Source organism: Castanea sativa, chromosome 1 (assembly GCF_040712315.1).
Source record: "Castanea sativa cultivar Marrone di Chiusa Pesio chromosome 1, ASM4071231v1".
NCBI classification, from domain to species: Eukaryota; Viridiplantae; Streptophyta; class Magnoliopsida; order Fagales; family Fagaceae; genus Castanea; species Castanea sativa.
In genome coordinates this window covers 55,913,072-55,933,755 of record NC_134013.1, presented here as the reverse complement: position 1 = coordinate 55,933,755, position 20,684 = coordinate 55,913,072, and the positions used below count along the sequence as shown (strand labels likewise).

At 36.1% G+C, this 20,684-nt stretch overlaps 1 protein-coding gene across 1 annotated transcript; it reads left to right on the top strand.

The window, feature by feature from the left end:
• Positions 1–6,939: 6,939 nt before the first annotated feature.
• Positions 6,940–17,358, top strand: LOC142615000 (uncharacterized). The gene is made up of 20 exons (XM_075787654.1): positions 6,940–7,529; positions 8,630–8,755; positions 8,835–9,077; positions 9,166–9,297; positions 9,393–9,482; positions 9,600–9,773; positions 9,869–9,958; positions 10,074–10,163; positions 10,925–11,053; positions 11,155–11,364; positions 11,468–11,539; positions 12,301–12,429; positions 12,722–12,793; positions 12,880–12,972; positions 13,091–13,192; positions 13,307–13,678; positions 13,791–14,078; positions 14,660–15,049; positions 15,158–15,401; positions 16,112–17,358. The coding sequence occupies exons 1-20, from the start codon at positions 7,448–7,450 to the stop codon at positions 16,797–16,799; spliced, it is 3,816 nt and encodes a 1,271-aa protein (XP_075643769.1). The 5' UTR covers positions 6,940–7,447; the 3' UTR covers positions 16,800–17,358.
• The last annotated feature ends 3,326 nt before the right edge of the window (positions 17,359–20,684 follow it).

Here is a 20,684-nt window from a genome sequence, read left to right as displayed (position 1 = left end):
TAATGAACTTCAAAAAATTAGAAATGATACTTCATTGGGAAATAAATTACCTAATGTATTAGTTTCTCAAAAAAAAAAAAAAAACCTAATGTATTACTACAAAAAATTATTAGGTACTCCTGGAGTACTATAAATGCGTACTCCATCCTTTCACATGAATGGTGGGTCTCACTATAAATTTAATTAGTGGGACCTACTATTTATGTAAGAGGAGAGAGTACATATTAATGATACTCTGGGAGTACATAATAATTTTCCATGTATTACTATCTGTAAAGTAATTTTCTTTATGGGTATTGAGTGAGTCCCAAAGAATTCCTTCCTTTATTGCTAAGACAAAATGAATGTAGTGACTAGATGGCCATAAGAATTATGGATTAGAAGCGTGAAGATTGGCGTTGTAGGTCATGAAAATTGCATTATTTTGTCTAGGAATGAGCCAACATTGTTGATTTCATGTTTAATAGGAGAGATTATTAGGTTCAACGGGAGAATTATAGAAGTGGTTATTCTGTTTTATCTAATCAATAAAACGCTGCTATCTATGCAAATGTGACATCATCTAGAAATTTTTAATTTTTGTGCTGATTAAGAATTTGACTTACACATTTGCATAAATAACATTATTTTATTGGTTAAGAGTATCACTTCAGAACGAGCTGACATTGCTGATTTCATTTTAATAGAAATAGTGCATGTCATTGAATTTGGCCTTGAAACCATCATCTTTATGACAGTGTGCAAATTAAGAATTATGTAATTTAAACACTGTCATGTCGGTATTGGAGCACGTTAAGTCGTTAACACACTTGTAGTTTCTGCCTATAAATCATCTATACTACTGTTTAAGGGGTTTTTCCTGTTTGGATTATTCAATTTTTTAGTTCAAAAATTCTCCTACAGTCCTATATTTAAATAAAGACAAAATTAATGGTCAATCCGGTAAAAATGCAACTCTAACTCCCACTAAAACATTGCCTAAAAAATAAGACCACTCTCCTATTAATTTTTAAATTGATTTATTCACTTATAAATTAGATTGTTAAAATAAAAATTATAGATATATATAATAATAATAATTAAATACTGTTTTTTTTCTACAAAATAGGACCACTAAAAAAAAAAAGCCTCATCGCACGCGCAAAGCGCGTGGGATGAGCCTAGTTATTTATTTAGAAGGTTAATTTCACTTTACATACTTATAGATGATCGGCTTTTATTTGGCCTACTCCAGTTTTAAAAACAGGGGGCGCATTACTAATGCTTTAGGGGGTTCATTTACCTAAAAAAATATTTATGTATAAAATATTATTTTATTAGTTTAATTTACCTTTAAAAATACTTTTGCACCCCTGATTTAAATTTTGCATACTCCCAGTTAGCTTAATTGATAGAGTTTCTGATGATTGTATAAGAGATCTGAAGTTCAACCCCCGCCTACACAAAAAATTGATTGGTATTTTGGTCTAATAATAAAGAGTTATCATAATATAAAAAAAAAACACAAAGCTAAACAACACAAATCAGTCCATCCCAAAACCAATCAATAACATAAATCACAGATTTCTCTCTCTCTCTCTCTCTCATGAATCTCTCTCTATCTGACTTTAAAAGTAAATAGTAAGTGTTTGAGAGTTTTACTTATATATATTTTTATTATAAATTTATATATTATTTGTGAGTGTGTGAGTTTTTGTGCATTATTTATTTATTTACTTTTTTATAATGTTATTTGTGTGAATGCGTGCGTGGATAATATAAATATAATATAATTTTATATAATTTAATAATTAGAAAATATAAAGGGTTTGTTATATATATATATATATATATATGTGTGTGTGTGTGTGTGTATGTGTTAATGTGTGTGTTGTTATCATATTATAATAACATTTTGTTATAAAGTTAGTGATTAAAAAAAATAGTAAAGTTAGTGACTCTTTAAACATTTTTGATAAAGTTAAGTAGACATATAGTGCATTATTATTATTATTATTATTAGAAACAAACATACATACACAGAAAGAGAAATGAGTTATAACACAAATACACATTATAACTCTACTCAAAAGTCATAGTAACTTTTAAGGGAAGATGAAGAACACATAATGTATTACTTATATATGTATGAATGTGTATGGCTCTTTGGGCTAATAATTAATACAATGCAAATGAATTGAGTTTTGTCATTCAGTTTAAAATATTTTTATAAGGAGAGTGACAAATAAATAATGACAATTTCATTAAAATAATAAATGTTATACAAACTTTTGCGAAATAAAATGGTTCACACTTCACATTGACTTTTATACAGCCACCCAAGGTCCCACCTAGTCACTTTAACTGTTAAAATATTAAAGTTATTTACCTCGTAGGTGTTACGTGCACAGCATCTCACAAAAGGTAGATAAAACAAGCTGGGGGTGTCGGACATAAATCCAAAAAGAATCCAGCAATTATCCACGCTAAGTCTGCTTGCCATCAACTTCTTATTTTTAAGCTTATTTTTTATGTTCAGTATATTTAGACCTCAATTTTTTCTTAATATAACCATATTTTGTCCAACTTTTTTTTTTTTGAGAGAGATATTTTGTCCAACTTTTAGTAAATAAACAATAAATAATCCTCAACAAAAAGTTGCTTCCAAACGTAATGTTTGTTTCACTTGAAAATAGTTTTTTTAGAGAAAAATTTTATTAGGTGAAAATATTTTTTTAAAAATAAAAATAAAAATAAGTATTTGGTTGCGGGCCTAAAAAATGTTTCAAAAAACATTTTAATTGTTTTGGTTGCATTATTAAAAATTGAAAATGCTCTAAAAAAAAAAATTTCTAATACCTTCCCACATTTTCTCAACTCTCAATCAAATATATGCTAAACAAATTTTACATTCCAAACTAAAAATATAAATTAATAAAAAAATGAGAAGTTGAGAGAGAGAGAGAGAGAGAGAGAGAGAGAGCCAAACGAAGGTCACAAAAAATAGATTTTTTTGGGGTTGGTTGTGGTCACAAAATGAAGATCAACATTGGGGTGATCATGGTGGTCACAAAACATGTTTGTTGGGGGGGGGGGGTGCTGGTGGTGGTTGCGAAACAAAAGCACGATGGGTTGAGAGAGAGAGAGAGAGAGAGAGAGAGAGAGAGAGAGAGAGTCTTACTTGGGTGAGCAACAACGGCTTGGTGTGGCAATGAGCAACGTTGGTGTAATGGCTGGGAGGGTCCTTACAATTTGATTTGGTCATGGTGGTTGGGTTACCGTTAAGGGGAAGGGGGAGTTTTCTTGTTCAAATGTGAAGGACTTTTAGGGCGTAAAATTTCAGGATCTCAAATCAGGGTGTAAAATATTTTACACTAAAATGCCTCTTATTTTATGGTCAACTGGAAAAATATATTTAGGCTGACCATCATTTTTGGTCACACTAGACATCGACAATTGGGGAAAATATATCCTGAAAAAAAAGTTATAGGTGAAACAAACACAATCTTAGATAATCGTCATACTTTCATGTTCCATAATTTAGTCAACAGGCTCCTACAATTAGTCACAAATACAAAGGTCCCTGAAGAAAGGGAATGGGTAGTTGTTAAGTAGTGAAAACTAGAAAAGAATCTACCTCCACTAAGTTATTTTAAAGTTGTGTTCCCATGTCCTAATCTTCTCTTCTAGAATATAAACAAGTCATAGCAAAAAGCTCCATCCAAACACATACGAAGATAATTGTCACACTTTCACATTCTACAATATAGTGAACATGCTCTTATAATTGTTCACAAATACAAAGATCCTTGGTAGGAGGGGATGGTTAGTAATTAAATAAAGAAAAATTAGAAAAAAGTTTGCCTTCGAAAATATAATTTTCTAGTCGTGTTTCCAAGTAAGGAGTACACCTTTTTAGAGTCTTTTGGGTAAATATTGGTAAAAATGAAGTTTTTTGGGGTTATAGTCACTGTTCGAAGTTATTTGGGAAAATGAGGAGAGAGAGTGAATTTCGGCAACAGTGTTGCCGAAATTCGAAGAAAAGTATGAGAGAGAAAATCCAAATTGAGGAGAGAGAAATTTTGAGAATTTCGGCAACAGTGTTGCCGAAATTCCTTCTGCCCAAACCCTGCCCGCTTCACTGAGTGCCCATGCGCATGAGTGCCAAAAGGAAAAAATAAAAAAGGTTTGTGGCAATCCCATTGCCGAAAATGGAGGGAAAAGAAAAAAAAAAAAAAAAAAAAAAAAAAAGAGAGAGAATTACAGCAATGGGATTGCCGAAATAGGGGGGAAAGAAAAAGAAAAAAAAAAAAAAAAGTGGCCATGTAGTGCCGAAATAGGAAAAAAAAAAAAAAAGGAAAATTCGCAATGGGTTGCCGAAATAGGGGGAAAAAAAAAGTGGCCATGTAGTGCCAAAATAGGAAAAAAAAAAAGGAAAATTGGCAATGGGGTTGCCGAATAGGGGAAAAAAAAAAAGGAAAATTGGCAATGGGTTGCCGAAATAGGGGGAAAAGGAAAAAAAAAAAAAAAAAAAAATTGGCAATGGGGTTGCCGAAATAGGGGGGAAAGAAAAGAAAAAAAAAAAAAAAAAAAATGAAAATTGGCAATGGGTTTGCCGAAATATTGGGGAAATAAAAAAAAAAAAAAAAATAAAAATTGGCAATGGGGTTGCCGAAATAGGGGAAAAAAAAAAAAAAAAAAAAAGAAGGAAAATTGGCAATGGGGTTGCCGAAATAGGGGGGAAAGAAAAAAAAAAAAAAAAAAAAAGAGGAAAATTGGCAATGGGGTTGCCGAAATAGGGGGGGAAAGAAGAAGAAAAAAAAAAAAAAAAAAAAAAAAAAAAAAAAATTGGCAATGGGGTTGCCGAAATAGGGGAGAGAAAAAAAAAAAAAAAAAAAAAAAAAAAGGTGGCTATGTAGTGCCACATTTGTTTTTTTTTCTTTCCCCCTATTTCGGCAATCCCATTGTCACATTTCCTCTTTTTTTTTTTTTTTTTTCCTATTTTGGCACTACATGGCCACTTTTTTTTTTCCCCCTATTTCGGCAACCCATTGCAAATTTTCCTTTTTTTTTTTTTTCCTATTTCGGCACTACATGGCCACTTTTTTTTTTTTTCTTTTTTCTTTTTCTTTCCCCCCCTATTTCGGCAATCTCATTGCTGTAATTCTCTCTTCTTTTTTTTTTTTTTTTTTTCTTTTCCCTCCATTTTCGGCAATGGGATTGCCACAAACCTTTTTTATTTTTTCCTTTTGGCACTCACGCGCATGGGCACTCGTGAAGCGGGCGGGGTTTGGGCGAAGGAATTTCGGCAACACTGTTGCCGAAATTCTCAAAATTTCTCTCTCCTCAGTTTGGATTTTCTCTCTCATACTTTTCTTCGAATTTCGGCAACACTGTTGCCGAAATTCACTCTCTCTCCTCATTTTCCCAAATAACTTCGAACAGTGACTATAACCCCAAAAAACTTCATTTTTACCAATATTTACCCAAAAGACTCCACCTTTTTATGCCTTTTATTTTTATTTTTTTAGAATTTGGATGAGTGGGTGGGGGTTGTTCTATCATCCTCTAATATAATTTTTGATTTGGTGATTTTCAAAACCACGAAATAGGTGCATTTTCTTGGTATTAGCATTTATGCCTCCCTCCCTTCCCTTCCCTCAGTGAGTAATAAATGATTTGATTTTTTAAAAATATAATTTGATAGTTAAGGAGGGAAGGTTTCCTATGTATAAAAAGTATTTTGGATAAAATTATCTTATTTTCTTATCTTTAGTAACAACCTAAAATGAGTTAAAAATAATCTCTTAATATTCCTTATTTTGCTATGAGATAGAGTTGTTTTTGAAAAATATTTAATAGAAAACTATCTCAAAAAATAAAGCTATACTTTTTTCTGTTGACCAAAGATAGTTTTTATTTGGCTCATTTTTTTTATGCTACCAAATACTAGAAAACACGAAAAATTATCTTTACACAAGGTTTTCCATCGAAACACTTTTAAAAGTATTTATTATTATTTTTCTTGTAACAGTCGAAACATTAGCACAAATCAAAACATCTGGAAAAGTCTCCGATACAATCGGCTGTAAATCACCATTTTAGTGCTATGTCCATAACATTTTAATCTTAAGTGGTAAGTTGTTACGAGTTTTTAATTTAAAACCATTATTTAAATAACTTTTGTAGCCACCTGTAACAACAAATAAGAACCTATCACTTGAGATTTGTTATAAAAATATTGTAAAAATATTATGAATACAAGTTGACTACATTAAATATTCCCAATAAAAATCCAATTAACTTTCAACAAGAATGATGACTCTCTTTCTATAATAATTGCAGTTTTCAGTTAAAGGTTGCTGGGCAACAATTTATAGTTTTGGAGTGGGGAAAAAAAGCCTACCAATTACATAACTTAAAACCTATAAATTGTGGCATTTATTTATCTTTTTTGCAACCGTAGTTTTTAAGATATTTTTTTGATCAGAGGTTTTAGACTTTGTATAAGCTGTAGACAATTGTAGTCCATGATTTGGTGACCATTGTTGGTGACTAATATATATATATATATATTTTAGGACCAAGAAGCAGATGTGGATGCTGATTGCTAAACCATAAATATTAGAATATGCTTACCAATACCATACACCAAGGTATCTCATTAGTTTGCGTTAAAAATTGAAATGATCTCAATCTTGAAAGAAACAGTGGGTGATGTGTCATATTCAAGCTTTGACACATGCCTCATTTCACCCTCAAAAAGTCACTATCTTCAAATGGCCAACAGAAACAACTTATAACCAGGAAAGGAAATGAGTCAAGCAAAATCCCATTAAACTAAACAAAAAAAAAAAAAAAAAAAAAAGTAGCCCAAATAGTGTCAACTTTCAACCCCAAGTAAAAAAAGTTGGTTCAATCCCCATTAACATACCCACTTAAATCCAACCCTCCCATTAAAATATTGACAAAGAATATCTCTCTCTCTCTCTACCCACCTTAATCTCTCTCTTAAAAGTGTTTGTGTCTGTTACTTAGCACTGTGACCTTGTGAGTAGTTTTATGTTCGTACTTTTAAAGGGCTTTGTAAATATTTTATTTGTTTGCTTCTTCTGTGTCAGTTCTAATTGTGTTCATTAGCTTATGTTTATGTGGGCGGTTCTATCCCACATGGGAAACTCAAAGCTCTGCAAGTTCCAGTGCTTGAGTTCTGAGAAAACTATTGCTTGGGTTTCTTCCACCAAACCCACTTCTTTGTTTCCTTATAGCATGAATACTACTCATTGCTTGGCTCTCACTATTTGTGGGTCTTCTTTAATTTAATACCCCCTTTTTGTTCCTGCTTCAAGTTATTGATTCCTAGTATTGTAATTTGGTTCCTTTCTTTTACTATTATATTGGAGTTTCATTTACTTCATCATCATTGGGAAGTTTGTGTTGGAGATTTTGAGATTTGGTGTTGTATGGGATGGCGGTGGTGATGCCAGCCATGCTCCAGCTGATGAAACTCTGTGTCATTGGCTTTGCTTTGGCTGTCCAAGGATCTACAGGTAAATTATTTATTTATTTATTTTATTTTCAAAAGATTTTGCTTTTAGTTAAAAGTTGACGTATATGATAAAAAACCCATGTGATAAAGTTAACAAATTTAACATGGGTTTTGATTAATCTGTGCTTAAGCAACATCTTGTGATTCTGGTAAATGAAATTTCATGCTGTCAGTTTAGTTTATCTGATCAAAAATGTGGACAGTCTGAACATGTAGCTCAATGCTGCAGTTAATTCATGTTTTAATTTATTCATGAAGAGTAATAGGTTGAGATAAGCTGTTTTGGACATTGGTGTTTCATCGATCTGAACGTTTTATATTTTATTACCAGCTTTTATCAAATTTACTTCACTGTAGTTTTATATCCAGAGTTAGCAGCAAGTAGTTTCAAGCTAAAGTTTTCCAGGAAATTCCAATAGCTAATATTCAACTAATCTATTTTCTAAAATCCCGCCTAGTGTTGTGGTTAAGTGCTATTTATTTAGCAACAATTATCCTAGCTCAGGCTTCATCTGGGGAATGCTGATCCATTGAGGCTTTATCTGAGGAAATGCAATCCATATAGGAGTTGCTTAGTTAAGGCTAGCTCTCAGATCTCATTGAGAACTGTAAAAATTCCGGCAGTCAAGGCACAATTTTGACCGGTGGGGTATCTTCTCATGAGATTCACTTGTCTGCAGGCTAAATTGCTAAGTTCTTTGGAATATTTTCATGAGAGTGACAGAGATTATGATGACCCCAGATTCTCACAGTGAATAGATTCAATAGAAGAAACAAGTATTGTTTGATAATTTTCCCTTCTAATACCACATGGGATCATCAACACTTTAATCATGTAATCAAAATTCATATTCCTGCAAAGGCTCATGAGCGAGAAAAATGTCACTTAATGTTACTGAAGATTTCATAAATAGAGCCCATAAGTCAGCCCTCTATTTGACATTTTTGAAACTTGCCAAAATAGTTTGAATTATAATTTTAATGCTAAAAATCTGTGTTCATCATTCTAATGAATAATGTACAAGGATTAGCAATTTTTTGACCTGTTCATTGCTTGTTTGAGTTTCGTAATAATATCAATTGCCTTTTATTTTCTTTCAGACTCCAATATATCCCCATCTCCAGCAAGTTTTTCTTTAGTTCCTCCGATAGAAGGAACACCTGGTCCTGCATATCATAGAAAGTCATGGAGAACAAGTGCACCAAGCTCATCATCACAGCCAAACGGTAATCCTTATGACCTGGCATTATAGAATGTTAATTATCTTGAGGCCATCTAAATAAGCTTCTAGTTTGGACAATCCAGGGTCAGATTCCCACCCTCCACTTGCATCACCGCCCCTTACATCTGCCCCATTGCCTGGAGGTATTCAAGGGCTTGTACCATCCTTGTCACCAAGCACTCCAACTGTGTCAAGCACTCCAACTGTATCACCACCATATAGAATAGCTCCTCCACCTCTGACTATTCAAGGACATGTACCATCCATTCCGCCAAGTCCTTCACCAGTTAAGAAGACTGCTGCATCAATGCCAGTTGCTGCTCCAGGTACAGAACTTATTAGGCTTTTGTTGTGCTGTATTCCCAGTTGAAATTGGTTCTGAATTAGCTGCTTTGTCTTAACGTAAAATTCCAGTAGCAACTCCTAGGAATTTGCCACAAAACTCACCAGTCAGCCACCCAGGTGTGCCAGGAACTTTGTCACCAAGCTCTCATCAAAGCAATGCACCAGATAATAAGGCTCCCATCCCAGAACCAATTACTCCTGGTATGTGACCAGTACTTCTCAGTTTTCACCTGTTTGCTAAATCTGTGGTTGGAATGTTCTGAGTTGCTCCCCCCACCCCTTTTTATGAAATCCAGTAACCATAGCATCCCCACCAAGGAAAGTGGGACAAAATCCACCTGCAGTTCACCCAAATATGCCAGAAATAACACCATCCGTATTACCTGGTGCACCTTATTACATTCATTTTTTCAAAACTAAAGTTTCTAATTAACTATCAGAGATTCAGAATGACCTGTTGAATTGACCTAACTGTTTCCTCTTTTTTTTTCGTAATCCTGCAGTGCCAGTTGCATCACCACCAAGTAAATTGCCACAAAATTCACCGGTCACCCATCCAGTTATGCCTGGTGAATCCCCATCCGTATTACCTGGTGTGCCAGGAACTTTGTCACCAAACTCTCATCAAAGCAATGCACCAGATAATAAGGCTCCCATCCCAGAACCAATTACTCCCGGTATGTGACCAGTACTTCTCAGTTTTCACCCCTTTGCTAAATCTGCGGTTGGAATGTTCTGAGTTGCTCGCCCCACCCCTTTTTATGAAATACAGTAACCGTTGCATCCCCACCAAGGAAAGTGGGACAAAATCCACCTGCAGTTCACCCAAATATGCCAGAAATAACACCATCCAAATTACCTGGTGCATCTAATTACATTCATTTTTTCAAAACTAAAGTTTCTAATTAACTATAAGAGATTCAGAATGACCTGTTGAATTGACCTAACTGTTTCCTATTTTTTTCATAATTCTGCAGTGCCAGTTGCATCACCACCAAGTAAATTGCCACAAAATTCACCGGTCATCCATCCTGTTATGCCTGGTGAATCCCCATCTGTATTACCAGGTGCAACTTATAGAAAAAAAAAAAAAATTCAATGATTTCTTTATGTCTAAATTTTGGGAGTTTATGTTCCTCCACCCAGTTTGCTTCATGAACCTTTATGCTTTAAATAAAGGAGGTATTTTTTCCCTCTTCATTTTTTTTCCCTCTTTTGGGAATTTATATTCTCTACAAGAAATGACACCTGTGTTTTTATGTCCTTTATTGCTGCATGCTTCAAGTTGAAACACTAAGGCTGTAAGTAATCCAAGGAAATATGGCATTGCCTTCATTTATCTCATGTTGCTATGTTGTCCATACATACGGTCAATAGAAATATGGTAATCATGATATATACATATATATATATATATATATATATATATATATAATGTGGCAATAGTAGAATTTCTGTGACAAGCCTGAAATTGTTGCGATAATACTTCGATGGTTGAGTTGTATGTACAGCACAAGCTTAAAGAAATACCATACCGGCATACTTTTTTTTGGCACAATGTAATTTTGTTTGTTCTACTCAACAGTTACTCTTGACAAGGTTTCCTCTGGTATTATGGTACCCCATTTCTTTCAACCTCACTTCCCCCTATTTCATTATTTTCTCTTTTAGGTGTTTAAAATCTAGCCATTTCATTAAGATATTCATTAAGATGGACAATATTTGCAATTAACCAGTTTATCCATTTGTTTTCCAAGGGCTAGTTGCCATGGTAAAGGTCTGTATAGTCTGACTGATATTATATTTGTTTGGCCTCTGTGAAGTGCAGACCCTGATGTCTCACCTGCTTCTACTCCTCCTTCAAGTATTGGTTGGAAGAGGAATAGAATTCCAGAGGCTGCACCTCCTCATGAAACACCCAAGCCATTAACCCCTGGGGACCATTCTCCTGCTCAAGGTTTACAGAAAACTACATATTTCAGCTAGTTTGGAAAAATAAATTATGTTTTATCAGATAGTAAAACTTTTCATAATATTATTTGTTATTTCCTGCTGTAGCTCCTTCCACACACAAAGATATGAGTCATTCTCATTATTCTCCTGCACCATCTATTTTATCTCCTAAATCTCCATTAAATAAAGGGTATCATTCTCCTGCACCTCCACCTACAACCTCATTTTATAAGCATCACCATACAAGGAACAAAATCACCAGTCCTGCTCCTACATCATCATATCCGGTTTCTTCTCCCACTACAAAACAGCAAGGTTTAATATTTTGCCTTAGATATGTACAGAAAAAATTTATTTGATACATTACGTTCTTTGAGATAATATATTGCATCACATTTTGTTTCATTATTATATGTAGGTCCGGTCGTCTCTCCAGCATTACCTCCAACAAGGGGACCAAAGCACTATGCTCCTTCACCCCTGAAGCGAGGTACCATAATAGTGAATTTTTATTCCAACTAAAGACTCAGCAGTGAGCTATATGGCATTTCCAATCAACTGCTGCATTCTCAGTTTTACAATTGGGAAAAGATCCCCTCCCATTTAAATGCTCCGATTCCCTCCAATTTTTGTTAGATATGAGACACATGGCGTTATTTGATTTTATGTGGTTTACATGAGTTTTTTTAAGACCATTGGATTGTTTAAATGCCATGTGTCTACACCTAGATTAAAATTGGAGAAAATTGGAGGATTTAAATGGGACGGAATCCTTTCCCTTTCCCTTTCCAATCCCATTTCCCCTTTCCTTTACCAATGAGCAAAGTTCAAGAGAAATAAGGTGATCATGACATATCTATGACACAAATTAATAAATAAATAAAAATTGCTGTGACAACTCAAAATTGTTTCAAGAAGACTTTGATGGTTGAGTTGTATTTACACTGTAATCTTAAAGATATAACACACCAGCGAATTTTTTCACAACTTGATTTTTTTTTTGGTTCTACTCAAAAATTGTTCTCGATAAGGCTTTCTTTGGACTTATGGAATCCCATTTCCTTTCAACCTCACATGCCCCCATTTTTTTATATTCTGTTTTAAGTATTAAAAATCTGACCATTTCTCTAAGAGGGCCAATATATACATTTAACCACTTTATCCATTTATTTTCTGATGATATGGTTGCCATGGTTGTTAAAGCTCTTTATCTGACTGATATTATATTTGGTTGGCCCCCATGAAGTGCAGACCCTGATGTCTCACCTGCATCAACTCCTCCTTCAAGCATAGGAGGAAAGAGGAATAGGATTCCGGAGGCTGCACCTCCACATGAAACAGTCAAGCCATCACCCCCTGTGGACCATTCACCAGCTCAAGGTAAATGCGTATTTCAGCTAGATTGGTAAAATATAATTGTTAATATTATTGGAAGATTCTTTTCCAACTTTGGCTCCTTCCACACACAAAGCTATGAGGCATTCTGATTATGCTCCTGCACCATCTCTTTCATTTTACCTTAGATATGTACATAAATACTTTATTTGATATATTATTATATTCTCTGACATTAAAGACATCATATGTTGTTGCTTCTATCATTACCTTAATTTTACTTATCAAAAAAAAAAAAGACATCACATGTTGCTTTTCATTTCATTATTATATGTAGGTCCGGTCATGTCTCCAGGTTTGCTCCCGACAAGTAGACGAGCACACTATGCTCCTCCTCCCCTGATGCCAGGTAACATTATAGCGAACGTTTATTCCAACTACTCAGCAGTGAGCTATAAGGTTGTCTCGACTTCTAATCCATTAATGCATGGTCAGTTTCCCGATCTCATGTCCCCCTTCCTTCACCAATGAGCAATGTTTCACCTGCTCCTTCTCCACCTCCAAAAGCTGCATCCAGCCATACCAAAAGTAAGGAAAACTCAAGATTCTTTATTCCTAATACGTTAAATATTATTGATTGAACTTTCTCAGTTCAGTTATAGTCAAGTCAATAGCTTACCTGATGGATTATGTTTGCAATCTCAAGTGCCCCTTCTTCCCCCTAATGTTTCGCCTTCTGGATCAAAGAGTCCAAAGATGCCAGTCCTGCCACCACTTAAAGCATTTCCACCTCCACCTCCTAATGAAGGTATGTATAAACTCAATTTTCTATAACTAATGGTTAATAGTGTCTCTGCAGTTCTTTTGCTCCAATAATATTATTCTTTTTAATAGAATGTAACATATATGTTCTTCCTTGTAGATTGTTCATCAACCATATGCATAGAACCCTATACGAATACTCCTCCTGGGTCACCCTGTGGCTGTGTCAGGCCCATGCAAGTTGGACTGCTCCTGAGTGTTGATCTGTATACCTTCTTCCCTTTGGTTTCAGAGCTGGCTAAAGAAACTGCTGCTGGGGTTTTTATGAAACAAAGTCAAGTTCGCATTATTGGAGCCAATGCTGATAGTCAGCAAGCAGAGAAGACTATTGTCAATATAGACTTGGTACCCCTAGACGAAAAGTTTGATAGTACCACAGCCATGTTGACTTTTCAGAGATTTTGGCATAAACAAGTTGTTATAAAATCTTCCTACTTTGGAGACTATGAAGTACTATATGTCCGCTACCAAGGTATATAGTAACACTCCGGTTCTTTCCTCTCTCTCTCTCTCTCTCTCTCTCTCTCTCTGTGTAATAATTTTTAACTGGGAACTAATATAGATTACTGCACCTGTAATTGTAGGTTTGCCCCCATCTCCACCTTTACCTTCAGGAATTACCATAATAGATGGTGGTCCGTATTCTGGTACTAGCAATGCAAGGACAAATAAACCTCTTGGGGTCGAGTTGCAGAAAGGGCGGCACAATAATGGGCTTAGTGGTGGCATAATTGCTATTATTGCACTTTCAGCTTTTGTAGGGGTGGTCTTATGCTCTGCTGCTGCATGGGTGGTGCTCTTCAAACATAGAAACAATGTTTGTGGAACAGTGCCAACTGCACATACTTTGCCACCTCTAACCAAACCATCAGGTAATCCCAATTATGAATACTATTACCTGGTGCAGTCTGTTATAACATTAGCTACTTGGTTGTTCAAAGTGGTTGGACTTGGCAAGTTTATTTGATCTTCTGGACAGAAAATACTTTCAGCTTTAATGCTTTCAATTAATTATTGACTTTTACACAAATCTAACATGTATAAGTTGAGTAATTATTAGGTACTCCTAGAGTACAACCATGTGGTACTCCATACCAACAGAAGAAAACCACCTAATACATTTGCGTGTGTTTGCTTTTAACTTTTATGTACTGCTTTTTAAAACCTTAATTTTTCTTACTTTTTCAAAGTTAAAGTATACTTTAACACACTTTTAGCAAAAATATTTTAGTAGAAAGCTAAATAAGCTGTTCTCAATACTTTTTGAGAGTAATTATTAGGTAATCCCAGATTATTTAGACTTATGAAGCTTTAAGACATCTCTTATATGTAAATTTCTTTAATGTGTAACCATTTTGGCCCCTACAAAATCACTTAATCAGGGGTTTCACGCTCAAACTTGGTTCATCCAGAAGTTTTACTCTTTCAATATAAAGAAGAATATATTTTGCAGGGCTTGCTGGGTCTTTGATGGGAAGTGGGCCCAGTTCTGCGTCATTATCATTTGGATCCAGTATTCCTCCTTATACTGGATCTGCGAAGACATTCAGTATGAGCGATATAGAGAAAGCTACTGACAATTTTGATGTTTCAAGAATACTTGGGGAAGGTGGCTTTGGCCTTGTTTACAGTGGTGTTCTTGAAGATGGGACCAACGTAGCTGTCAAAGTTTTAAAGAGAGATGATCAGCAGGGAGGGCGGGAGTTCTTAGCGGAAGTTGAGATGCTTAGCCGTCTTCATCATCGTAACTTAGTCAAGTTGATTGGTATATGTACAGAGGAGCGTGCTCGCAGCTTGGTTTATGAACTCATTCCAAATGGCAGTGTGGAATCTCATTTACATGGTAGTTGTTTTGCTCTATCCGGGCTTGCTTTGGAGTTCAGCTGCTGTTTATAATAGTTAAACTCTATGTAAAAATGTTTATATTTTTGATAATTTTCTTTGCTTGTAGGAGTTGACAAGGAAACTGCTCCACTTGATTGGGCTGCCCGCATGAAGATAGCACTTGGCGCTGCTCGTGGTCTAGCTTATCTGCATGAGGATTCCAGCCCTCGTGTCATACATAGGGACTTCAAGTCCAGCAACATCTTGTTGGAACATGATTTTACACCTAAAGTGTCTGATTTTGGTTTGGCTCGAACTGCCTTGGATGAGGAAAACAAACACATATCAACACGTGTCATGGGAACTTTTGGGTATGACCATTTTTTTTTAAAGATATAAGTTATATCTTTGAATGGGGACAATAGACACGCTCTTATCTCCCAAAGACAATATACCCACATCTGAGCCGACTATTAACATTCTGGAAAATCATGCATGTCACAGGTCATGATGACTGATTTATGACAGTCTGGTTTTTTCTTTCAGAGGAACCATAGGCCTAAAATGCAGTCAGTGGTGTTTCCGAGAATTTCAGTGAGGTCTTGTTAAACCTAGATCTTAAACGTAGCTTAAACTGCCAACCGCATCTGAGGCAGATTGGTACCTCCCCAAGTACTAATTGCTTGGGAGTTGAGGAGTGGGGAGCGGGTTCAAGCTGTGGGGCAGCATATCTAGTATTTCTAACCAAGTTAAAAATAAAAATAAAAATGATAGTTTAAACTAATGTTAAAGTAAAAATTTTAGGCCTAAAATCTATCCTTTACTCTTCCTTACTTCCTACTAGTTACTACTCCATGCTATTTCTTCTAGAAGAATAATTATGAAAGTTGGAAGAAAAAAAGAAGAAGAAGCAGCATTTGGGTTATTGTCACCCTTCCCTGATTGGTCATTGTTATTTAAAGCAATTTCATATCTAAATATAGCAGAAGTTATTGTTGTCTAAATTATTTTGCATAGCTCTGCTGCATTGCTTTAGTGCTTCTCTATTTTTGATTAATCTTTCATCCTCATAACCTACCAGGTATGTGGCTCCGGAGTATGCGATGACTGGTCATCTTCTTGTAAAAAGTGATGTTTACAGTTATGGAGTTGTCCTTCTTGAGCTTTTGACTGGGAGAAAACCAGTAGATATGTCGCAACCACCTGGCCAAGAGAATTTAGTGGCATGGGCCCGTCCGCTCCTCACTAGTAAAGAAGGTTTGGAGACAATGATTGATGCGTCTCTAGGATCTGATGTGCCTTTTGATAGCATTGCCAAAGTAGCAGCCATTGCATCAATGTGTGTACAACCAGAGGTATCACACCGTCCATTTATGGGTGAGGTTGTTCAGGCCTTAAAACTGGTATGTAATGAGTGTGATGAGGCAAAGATAGGTTCAAGATGCTCAAGCCAGGAAGATTTGTCAATTGACATGGATGCTGGTGTTGTTACTGGCTCAGGACAGTTGCCAGATCCTTTGCCAAGTGATTACTTTGTTCCTAACTTTAATTCCGGAATTGATACTGAGAGAGGACTATCGGTATCGGATTTATTTAGTTCATCGGCAAGATTGGAAAGACAGGCATCTGGGTCATTTAGGAGGTACTGTAGTTCAGGTCCTTTGAGAACAGGAAGGGGCAGGCACTTCTGGCAGAGAATTAGGAGATTGTCTGGGGGCAGTGTGAGTGAACATGGGGTTATGTTCAGGTTATGGCCAGGTTCCCATTGAATGCCATAAATTACAGTGGCTAAAGGTTAATTTTTCTTTGAATTTTTGGAACTTAAATTTGGAAGCACAAGCAGGAAGTTGTTCCATCATGCTGACAAGAATGGCTTGCTGAGGCTCGGAAGTGGGATGTAATCAAGTTATGATTGGAACTGCAATACTTACGCTGCAATAAATTAACTTCTGGATGCAAATGCCTATTGGGAAGAGTTTGAATATAATTCAGATTTGCAGTAATAATTATCAAATGATAACGGAAGTTGGTCTCGGACTGGGCCTCCATTGTCTGTCTATACTTGTATTGATGGAGTTGCATTGGCAATAATTCTGGATCGAGGCTACTACAACGTTTTCAAACTGTCAGTCCACTGATGTGTAATTGAAAAAAGAAAATGTTGCTTTTATTACTGAAAATGTATATAACATTTTGTATCGAGAAATGCTTCCTGTTAGATTCAATTCTCCACTTCCAATGCAGTGAATTTTGTAGTTACGCTGTTACTTTTCATAGGATGTAAATAATTTATTTTGGATAATGAACGCAGATTTTTCATTCATTCAATCATGTGTGAAACATCATGGTGAATGTGTGGGGCTATAAAGGTTGGCACATCTTCAATCCAGACATTTAAGTTTTCTATATTTTAGGCATATCTAGCTAAATAATGGGCAACTTCATTTGTTTCCTTGCCCTTTAACGTGCTGCACATCCCATCTTCTAAGTTGTGCCAGCTGCTTCTTTGCATCTTCTACAATATGGCCAATCTTTGTGAGGCATGGACCGTCTTGCCAGCAATGCCTTGACTGATGAGTGAGTTGCTCTCTAGTACCTGTTTTCGGATCCGAATTTCTCTTCTTCATACTACTGACTAGCCTCTCCTCTCAGCTAAGGTCTGCAATAGGAAGGCCCTGTTCATTCCTTATAATAGCTCCAATTACTGCCGTATAACTTGAGGAGAACTCCACTTGGTGGTGTCCAATGCCTCGCAGATTGTATGTGTTGTGGCTGTTTGTGCTGCCAATACTGTAGCCAGTAGAGTTTCAAGTGCTTTCAGTCTTTCTACCATTTCTGTTCTGCCATAGTTTCCAACTTCCAAGCCAATGTTATAAGCAGCTCCAACTCTGCATCGTCATGTTCCATTTCCTGCCACATCAATGAGAAGAAATCTGATGGCTGCGCTGGGGGACCTGTGAAAAGTAGGCGAGCTCATGCTCCTTGCTTTGATTATGTGGTCACAGCGCAGCCAAGAGTGGTAGCTTGAACATACTCATTGCATTAATAGGTATGATTTGTGCTACTACTTTGATTAGGATCTCTTTGTCTGCATTTGATAATAAATTTGTCCATCTTTGAATCATTCATGGTTTCACCATAATCTTCTGAATCTCTTTTCACCACAAGCTCTTCTATTTCACTCAAAACACTTCGTGGTCTCATATAAGTGAAGTAGTCTCATGGTAAGCAGAGTAAGCCCCCTTTTATTTATTTATTTTATTTTTTAAAATATTTGTTTATATATAAGGAACTAGCGTCCCAATATTTGACCAAGCTATTCCATGCCCATGAGATACTCCAAAAACTCATTGGGCCAATGTGTAGTAGGCTGAACTTGAACCTCAAGATTTATGTCACATCTTGGACTAATAAACCCACCACCCGGTACCTCTATAGGGGACCTTTTTGCGGTTCAAATTTTGATTGTTTAATTATTAGTTGGATTTGATTGTTTTACGAGTGTATGGAAATGATTTTGTAGAGTATGTTTTGAAGTGGGTATTTGGTTAATTTGATAAGTAGTTTGGGTGGGTTCTAGAATGGGGGACAAGTAGTTCGGGTTGGTTGACAAGTTGGAAGGCTGGCGTTTTTTTGGAGAGATATGTGGCCGATGGCAATGACATGGAAGGGAAAAAAAAGAGAGAAAATAATTGGCTTTGTTGATATGTATATTTGCTTATTTTGATTGAATTAGTTGTCATGACAATATCACTAACATAGATGGTTGGAGGATGAAATTTGAAAACGGTAAGAATTGGAGTTAGAAGCCCAAGCCCACTTAGAATAGTGGTGCCTTGTACTTCAACCCAAGCCCAAACAATAAAGTTGTTTGCATGTAGAGATGGGAAGGCAATTACAATACAGTTGCTCGTTAAGGTTTAGGCTAGTGAAGTGGTTCACAGTTAAGGAAGAATGAGTAAAGCAACTGTTGAAAAAAAACTCTCCTCGGTCCCTTCCAAAGAAGCGTTCTTATATAAGTCTTTCTCGGGTTTATATCAGTCAATACACTATTCTTTTTTCTGTTCTTTTCTTTTCTCTCTCTCAAAAAGTCCCTTCATTGTAGAGCTTCTTTCTTCTTATATATCTTCCTTTTTGGTATCCTAGTCCTCCACTTGTACACCCCAAAACTCTTCCTTTGATACTTGTCCCATCAAGGCTCTGTTGAAGGTGGTAGAAAGGGGTTGCTAGCTATGAAATCATTGTTCAGGGGTCACTTCTTCATTAATACAGCTGATAAGATTGTTATAGAGCATTCAATGCGGGGTAGTAGGTATAGCCTTTTAGGGAGCTTCCTCTAACTACACTATTCCTCTCCTAGAATGCTATTTCTCCCACTCGGGCACTCATAAGACATTATGCACCTTCCTTATCCTCTTCTCGGGTATACCAACTTCTCGAGTCAAAGGCGCTTTACAAATGAGTTGGTGAAGGACATCCTACTCCCTATTCTTCTCGGTCCTCGGACACCCCACATGAGCCCCCTAAAACTTGGCTATTGAAACTTGATCTAAGAGTAAGGTTTTAGTAACACTAGGCTGGTTAGTACGTGCCAAGCGCGTTCCCACATGGAGATGTCGTTTCAGCTATCTTCTACACTTCCCTAGCACTTCGGTATCCACGTTCCTACAGTTATTGCGTCAGGCGACTATTTGCTGCCCTTACGTTCTATGGCGGCATGATGATCCTACGGTCCTCATTTTCCGTAGTTTATTGAACGGGAAATTTACCGCTCATTTTTTTACTCCTATATAAAAAGGTGTTGGGAGTGATTCTGTCCCATTTACTTGTTTTTCAATTTTTCGTTGAAGCAACAGTTCAAGGAGAAGCTTTTTCAGTGCTTGTAGGTGCGTTTGGTCTCACACTTCGTACCACAAAGGGATTTACTTGTTGTTATTTTTTGTTTTTATAATTTAACCTTATAAGAACCTATGGGTAGATTTGCTACGCTAGTTGACACTCTCGAAGGCATGCCCGCTTTTAGGACTAAGTATAGGATTTCCAACAATGTTGAAATCCAACATTGTGAACTAGGCAAATGGTTAGTCATAAACAGACCACTTGGTTCAGTAGTTATTCCGATGATTGCCTTCATAGAAGGCAGGTTGGAAATTCCAATGGGTAGAGTTACTAGGGACTTTCTTATTAACTATAGGTTATCCCCAACCCAATGATCTCCCAACCTTTTTAGGGTCCTTGGTAGTGTAGATATGATGAACTGAAAGATGGAGACTAATCTCATGTGGAACGATGTAAACTGGGTATAAAATTTCCAAAAAGGAAAAGATACCAGTTACTACTTCAAGTGTAGGGTCCCCTCTGTTAGGTTAATCTCTTGTATACCTGAGTCGAATAAAGGCGTGGACAAAGACTTCCTCATTGTCTCAGAAGACTGGCATGATGGATTGCATTGTCCTACCGAAGATAGGGAACTAGGTAAGGTTTCCACAGATTATAGATTAACTTAGGGCATCCACTTTCTCCTGGATTTATTTATTTTATTTTTTTTAAGAACTAAATTAGCTTGTGACTTACACTTTTGGTTTACTTGCAGACGAATTTCATACAGCCCCGACCAAGAGCTTGGTAAATTTTGCGGATCTCAATCGAATCTT

Coding starts and splice junctions, on each gene's coding strand:
- LOC142615000 (XM_075787654.1), top strand. CDS start 7,448: ATGGCGGTGGTGATGCCAGCCATGCTCCAGCTGATGAAACTCTGTGTC. Junction 13,193..13,306: donor ACCTCCACCTCCTAATGAAG/GTATGTATAAAC, acceptor TCTTCCTTGTAG/ATTGTTCATCAACCATATGC. Junction 14,079..14,659: donor ACCTCTAACCAAACCATCAG/GTAATCCCAATT, acceptor TATATTTTGCAG/GGCTTGCTGGGTCTTTGATG.